This window comes from Galeopterus variegatus, unplaced genomic scaffold (assembly GCF_000696425.1).
Source record: "Galeopterus variegatus unplaced genomic scaffold, G_variegatus-3.0.2 Scaffold1360, whole genome shotgun sequence".
Classification (NCBI taxonomy): Eukaryota; Metazoa; Chordata; class Mammalia; order Dermoptera; family Cynocephalidae; genus Galeopterus; species Galeopterus variegatus.
In genome coordinates, this window is record NW_007727471.1 from 313,666 (window position 1) to 320,534 (window position 6,869).

Below are 6,869 nucleotides of genomic sequence, written 5' to 3' on the forward strand. Positions count from 1 at the left end.
CAGACCTCCGCCCCCAACCCAGCGTGGCCCCGGGGGCCATCCTGGGCGACACCTGCCCTGCGCTGCGGGCCCCAGAGTGCGCCGTTAGAGAAACCTGGGCTTGGGGTTCGGCCCAGATGGGGAGCCACAGGCGCAGGGACCCGGGAACCCCTCCCCGCCCACTCCGGTGTTCCCGACAGTGTTGGCGCTGCCCTTGGGGGGTGCTTGGCAGGGGCAGCGCTGGCTGGTTCTAAAGGGGTTGAAACTAGGTTGGATTTCCAATACCACCCTCCCGAACCCCCGCACCCCCGGCTTGCCAGGCTTCTTTAACCCTTTAATGGACTTGTTTTGTGAGTGGGTGGACATCGAAGACCGCTGAGCCCAAGATGAAAGGTCTAAAGACGGGAGCTCTGCAGTCGTGCCAGACCACGCGGCGGTGGTGAACGGGTCTGCCTGCTGGTGCTCCCCGGCTGCTGGGCGAGTTCCCTGCTGTGGGCGAGCATAGGCTGGAATTTGCACCAGGGTGGAAAAGCAGGGTCTCCAGCCAGGTTCCCCCAGCTGGGATCCAGACCCTTGGGGAAAGGGGCTGGAAATAGCACTTACAAGCCGGTGCTGAGCTCGCCCGGTCTGCAAGCAAGGCCCCGTCAGCGCCCGCTCAGCTCCGCCGGACCAACCTCTCTCTCTGGCCCCAGCTTTGAGGCCCAGGGAAGCGCAGGGGTCGGAGGCCCACGCCCAGCCTCAGCAGGCCGTCCTCCCCGGGGCCCTGCTTCCTCATCCTTGCGTTAGGCTGGGGTCAGGTGGAGGCAGAGGGGGGAGGAAGGAAGAGGGCCCGAGGGTGTTGCTCCTGCATCGAGCTTCCTCTCATGGGGACCTTGTGTCTCGGGCAAAGTTCCAAATGTGGTCCTGGGACCCTCTGTCCCAGACACAGCCCCTCAGGGAAGGCTACCACCTGGTGCCTGGTATGCTGGCTTCAGGCAGTCAGAAGGGAAGAGATCGTCCCCTATTCTCCTTCCAACCAAGCTGTGTCACTGTGGTTGTCCTTGGCCTTCTCTGTGTTTCAGCACGAAGCTTGCCACATGAAGGGGTGGGGTGGAGGGGAGGGGGAGCCAAAGGGCACGGCCTTCAGGGTCCCTGGACCCCACCCCCAGGCTGATTCTCCACCCCTACCCCCAGTATGGCATTGTCCTGGATGCTGGCTCTTCGCACACGTCCATGTTTGTCTACAAGTGGCCAGCGGACAAGGAGAATGACACGGGCATCGTGGGTCAGCACAGCTCCTGCAATGTTCGAGGTGAGGCCCCCCCAGCCTGGACACTCACTCTCTGTGGAGTCTCAGAGTCCCTCTCCAGCCTTAGCCTTTGTAGGCCCAAGCAGTCGGGCCCCTCTCACTTGATGTCAGACAGGGCTCATTCCAGGCAGACTGGGCCCTCTGAATCTGAAGGGGCTGTGGGCAGTTTTTATTGTGGAAAGGAAGCCCCAAGTAGCAGGTGGAAAATTTGGGCCCAGCCCAAGACTGGCTTCTACACCCCAGATGGAGCAGGAGGGGCTCTGAGGATCTGGTGGACTCATCCAGGCAGGCCCCCCAGGAGGCGAGGCTGGGTTAGTAAAGCGCAGAGCTTTGTCCTGGCACCTGTGCTCACACCCATTTGGCAGGCAGCAGCCTCAGAGGCTCTGGGTGGCACCTGGGCCCTTTGTCTCCAAACTGGGCATCTCTGGGGACTTAAGCTGGGAAGGTGGGTCTAAGCTGCCACCTGGCTTAGGAGCCCAAGACCCCCAGCCCTGCTGGCCTATGGCTTGTCTAGGGGCTGCCCACCAGGCATGAGCCCATCTCTCTGCCTCACTCTAGGTGGGGGCATCTCCAGCTATGCAGACAACCCTTCCGGGGCCGGCCAGAGTCTTGTTGAATGCCTTGAACAGGCACTTCGAGACGTGCCCAAAGAGAGACACGCAGGCACGCCCCTCTACCTGGGAGCCACAGCGGGCATGCGCCTGCTCAAGTGAGTGTGCCCGACCCCTGACCTCTTGCTCCTGGGTCCACACGCCCTCAGGCAGACCCCGAGCACCCATGAAGCACGATCATGCCACATGGGGAGAAGGCCCCTCAGAGTCCTTCCCATCTTACAGCCTGACCAGTCCAGAGGCCTCAGCCAATGTGCTTGCGGCGGTGACGCAGACGCTGACCCAGCACGATCATGCCACATGGGGAGAAGGCCCCTCAGAGTCCTTCCCATCTCACAGCCTGACCAGTCCAGAGGCCTCAGCCAATGTGCTTGCGGCGGTGACGCAGACGCTGACCCAGTACCCCTTTGACTTCCGTGGTGCGCGTATTCTCTCGGGCCAGGACGAGGGGGTGTTTGGCTGGGTGACTGCCAACTACCTGCTGGAGAGCTTCATCAAGGTGGGCCCGGTGGCCAGCCCAACAAGCTGGGGGCATGGCCGTCCATCCACCTGCTGACCCCAACCTCTACTCTCCACAGTACGGCTGGGTGGGCCGGTGGTTCCAGCCAAAGAAGGGGACCCTGGGGGCCATGGACCTGGGGGGTGCCTCCACACAGATCACCTTTGAGATGGCCAGTGCAGCTGAGGATCAAGCCAATGAGGTCCAGCTACAGCTCTATGGCCAGCACTACCGAGTCTACACCCACAGCTTCCTCTGCTATGGCCGTGACCAGGTCCTCCAGAGGCTGCTGGCCAGTGCCCTCCAGGTGCCCCTTCACCCCCAGCCCACCCACACCACACTGTGGAGGGAGTGAGAGGGGACCGGGGCCAAGGGCTCCAGAGCAGAGACTGGACAGTGGCCAGAAAGAGGGCTTCCCCACACCGAGTTTTGATCGGCTGGAAGGACAGGTGGGGAGGACCCCAGATTGAGCACAGGTCCAGTGGCTGGGTGTGGGTCTAGAGAAAGGAGGCCCAGGGACAGATCTCAGAGGGCCTCAAATGCCTGGCCGTGAGGTTCAATTTTTGTCCAGCAGGCACTGGGGAGCCATCGATTGCTCCTGAGCTCAAAAATGAGGTTGCCAAAGTGGGACTTGTGGGAGACTCATCAGGCTGGTCCTCTGGGGTGCGCGTGGCAGGCAGTGCTTGGAGTGGGGGTGGTGCCACCTGCACTCTGGTTGTCCCACCAGACCCATGGCTTCCACCCCTGCTGGCCAAGGGGCTATTCCACCCAAGTGCTGCTCCAGGACGTGTTCCGGTCACCATGCACTGCGGCCCAACGGCCCCGGACCTTCAACAGTAGCGCCAGGGTCAGCTTGTCTGGGAGCAGCAGCCCCAGCCTCTGCCGAGACCTCATTTTGGGACTCTTCAGCTTCTCATCCTGCCACTTCTCCCGATGCTCCTTCAGTGGGGTCTTCCAGCCCCCAGTGGCTGGGAACTTTATCGTGAGTCCAGGCAAAGGGGGTTGGAGCAGGTACCCTGAGTGCCTGGGGTTTGGCCATGGTGTGACTGTAGACCCCTCGCAGGCCTTCTCTGCTTTCTTCTACACCGTGGACTTCCTGAGGACTGTGATGGGGCTGCCAGTGGCAACCCTACAGCAGCTGGAGGCAGCCGCAGTGACCGTCTGCAACCAGACCTGGGATGAGGTGAGGCCTGTTCCCTACCTCCTCCAGGGCCACGCAGGAGTGCTCGGCGGGCTGGCATCACGTCTTCCCAGCATTCACTCGCTCTATAAGTAGAGAGGGACCCAAGCCTCTCAGAGCAGACTGTTTGTCTGGCAGGCATTGAGAGATTGAAAAGTGGCCAGGCTATAGCAGCAAGGCCGGGATCCAGGTGGTCCAGGGTTTCAGAAGTTTCCCTAAAGCCTGAACCTACAACCGAGATCTGGAGGGCAGAGAACAGCAGGTGCAAAGGCACCATGGCAGCAGGAAGCCTGGAGCACGCAGGGGCAGAGAGGCGTGTGAGTGGGACAGAGCGTGGGGGAGAATGGACCAACAGTGGAGAAGCAGGACCAGGAGAGACTGGGCATGTGGGATTGGCAGGGACTGGGTGGAGGGGGGGGCAGTGAGGAGTGGGTTTCTGACGTCTCTGCTGGCCAAACGCTGGTGCCATGTGAGGAAAGATACAGAGGTTTGAGCACGAAGAGGGTGAGGTGCCATCAGAGACTCGCGGAGAAATGTGCAAGCCATCCGCGGGACTCGGGTGGTGACAGATGCCCCGTCCTGTCTTCTCTGTGCCTACTCTCAGGCAGACTAGGGGTGTGGGCAAGTGGGGAACAGGAGGCAAGCGCAGGGGGGGCCTGACTCAAGCCTGGAGCTCCTCCTGTTCGCCTGGCCATGCGCCGAGGTTGCTGCTGCCCTCTGCTCCCTGGTGGCCATCCCTGCTGTCCCCTCGCGTCAGGTCTTCCAGGCACAGGTGCCGCAGGGAGGGAGGACCCTGCCATCCAGCAGCCAAAATGTTCATCCCCGAGGGATGCCCCCTTGGACTCGGTCTTGCTACGCGTTTCCAGGCCGTGTCGCGGTCTTTGGCCTCACATTGCCCGTGTAGGGGGGACGGCTCCCCGTGGTCGCCGGCCCGACGGTCTCCCGCCCGCGTCCCAGCTGCAGGCGCGGGCGCCAGAGCAGCGGGCCCGCCTGGCCGACTACTGCGCCGGGGCCATGTTCGTGCACCAGCTGCTGAGCCGCGGCTACGGCTTCGACGAGCGAACCTTCCGCGGGGTCACCTTCCAGAAGAAGGTGGGAGCCGGGGCCGGGCCGGGGGCGCTTCCAGCCTCCTTCCATCCCCTTCCAGCCCCACTCCACCCCTCTCACCCCCTTCCAGCCCCTCCACCCGCTTCCAGCCTCCTTCCATCCCCTTCCAGCCCCACTCCACCCCTCTCACCCCCTTCCAGCCCCTCCACCCGCTTCCAGCCTCCTTCCATCCCCTTCCAGCCCCACTCCACCCCTCTCACCCCCTTCCAGCCCCTCCACCCGCTTCCAGCCTCCTTCCATCCCCTTCCAGCCCCACTCCACCCCTCTCACCCCCTTCCAGCCCCTCCACCCGCTTCCAGCCTCCTTCCATCCCCTTCCAGCCCCACTCCACCCCTTCCATCCCCTTCCAGCCCCCGCCATTCCTCCCCCCGCCCTTCACCCTCTCATCCCTCTCACCCCCTTCCAGCCCCCTCACTCCCTTCACCCCCCAGCCCCCTCCGGCCCCCCTCCACGCTCTCCAGCCCGGGCTTCGCCTCAAGGCCTCTGCTCCGCCTCCTCTTCCTGGGGGTGGGGAATTCCTCAGCCTGTGACTCAGGACTGGGTCTCCAGGGACTAGGGCCTTTATTCTGATCACCAGGGCCCTTAGAGCCCCCTCCCCATGGAGTCTGGGTCTGTGTCGGTGAGAGGGTCAGAGCCTACAGGCCAGGAGCCAGCCCAGCACCTACTCGTACAAATTTTGTAATAAAAAGTTTTTCCTAGAGCAGTGAAGAGTGTTTGCGGAGTGGGACATCTTTGCTGTCCCTTCCTCCTCTCAGCTGTGCTGGCCATGCAGCTGGTCCCGAGGGTGGACGCTGGCTCTTCCTACTTCCTTCCTCTCTGGGCCCAGACCTTGGGCAGTGCTGGCCACTCCCCTGCTCTGCTGTGGTGGCCAGGAATACGTGTGGATGGCCACCAACACGATTGTGTCTGAGACCCTCGAATCTTCTCTGGCTAGCACAGACCCCGCAATCCACCACCCCCAGATCCACATCAGTGACCTAGGCCAGACTGTGTGCTGGACTCTGGCCTAGAGTAGGCCTTGGAGTGAGGGTGAGGGGCAGGGGGTGTCGGAGGGGGGAGGCAGTGGACGAGGCCTAGGGTGCACTCAGTGCTGTTAGACACCGTGGGAGGAAGGCAGGCCCTCATCAGGAGGTGGTGTGGGGGTGGGAGATGAGACCAGGACCGGGAGTGACCCAGAGCCCCATCCCAGGGAGAGATGAACTTCGAAAAGAGCCTGGCTCTGGAGCCAAGGCATGCAATGGCACTGGGACGCCTTGCCCCTGTCGCCTGGTACTGAGTCTTCTGCATGCCCAAGAGGCATCCGGCACCTCCAAGCAGCCTGCACCCCAAGAACTGTCAACCTCCAGGATGGGAAGGCTGGTCTTGGCTACATCTTCCCCTCCCCCCCCCCATTCTGGGAAGTGAGCTCAGACACTGTTTCTGTCTGTCAGTGCCCTGTGGGGAGGGCGGCGGTCCTTGTTCTGCCCGCTCCTCCTCCGCACACACCCCCTGCCATTGTCTGGGCCATTCCACAAAGCTGACGGCAGCCGGCACCAGTTTTGGTGTTCTGAGACCCGCAGGACCCAGAGGCAGCACTGGGTGGGGGGGTCTCGTCCTTGTTTCTCTTAATGACTGAGCCAGAGGAAGGTGTTCTGGTGGGGTGGGGTAGGTGCGCTCTCGGGAGGCAACAAGTAAGGTGTAAGGGGGGACATCATAGGTACTCATTGCCGTGGGGCCCGAGGAAGCGAAAAGGCGGTCACCTGGGACCACCACCACCTTGGACAGCTCCCAGCTGGCTTTCAGCAGCTGCTCCAGGTCCCTCTTGCCCCCTGGTGGCCTCACTGAGAGCGGCTATCCGGGATCCAGCCAAACTGGCCGTCAGAACTGGTTTAATTCTGTGCCCGTGTGTTTGCTTTCACCCGAGTGTCCCCGAGTGCCTCGATGCCTCTTGGGGCACACCTGCGCATGCCTGCGCACCTGTTTCATCTCCTGTGCACCTGTCTGTGTGCACCTGGTGCTCCTTGTTTCTGGGTGCTCACGCCTCTAGGCCCAGGCAGGTCCTCTGCTCCAGCGGAGGTGGGGTCGACCGTTTGGCAGCCGGACAGGGAAGAGGCGAGGAGGGGGCGCACCCGGGAAGCCCACCCCCGGCCACCCCCAAGCCGGATTTCCGGGGATCAAGGAGGGACCCGGCTGAAAAGGCTGCAGGGGCAGAGAGGCGGCCTGAGG

At 62.8% G+C, this 6,869-nt stretch overlaps 1 protein-coding gene across 1 annotated transcript; it reads left to right on the plus strand.

Moving 5' to 3' along the window:
- The first annotated feature begins 365 nt into the window (after positions 1-365).
- On the plus strand, positions 366-5,674 carry ENTPD2 (ectonucleoside triphosphate diphosphohydrolase 2). The gene is made up of 9 exons (XM_008576508.1): positions 366-418; positions 1,128-1,270; positions 1,826-1,976; positions 2,218-2,377; positions 2,457-2,684; positions 3,105-3,359; positions 3,441-3,560; positions 4,515-4,649; positions 5,537-5,674. The coding sequence occupies exons 1-9, from the start codon at positions 366-368 to the stop codon at positions 5,672-5,674; spliced, it is 1,383 nt and encodes a 460-aa protein (XP_008574730.1).
- Positions 5,675-6,869: the final 1,195 nt, after the last annotated feature.

Coding starts and splice junctions, on each gene's coding strand:
- ENTPD2 (XM_008576508.1), top strand. CDS start 366: ATGAAAGGTCTAAAGACGGGAGCTCTGCAGTCGTGCCAGACCACGCGG. Junction 419..1,127: donor TGCCAGACCACGCGGCGGTG/GTGAACGGGTCT, acceptor CCCCACCCCCAG/GCTGATTCTCCACCCCTACC. Junction 4,650..5,536: donor GGGTCACCTTCCAGAAGAAG/GTGGGAGCCGGG, acceptor TGTGGTGGCCAG/GAATACGTGTGGATGGCCAC.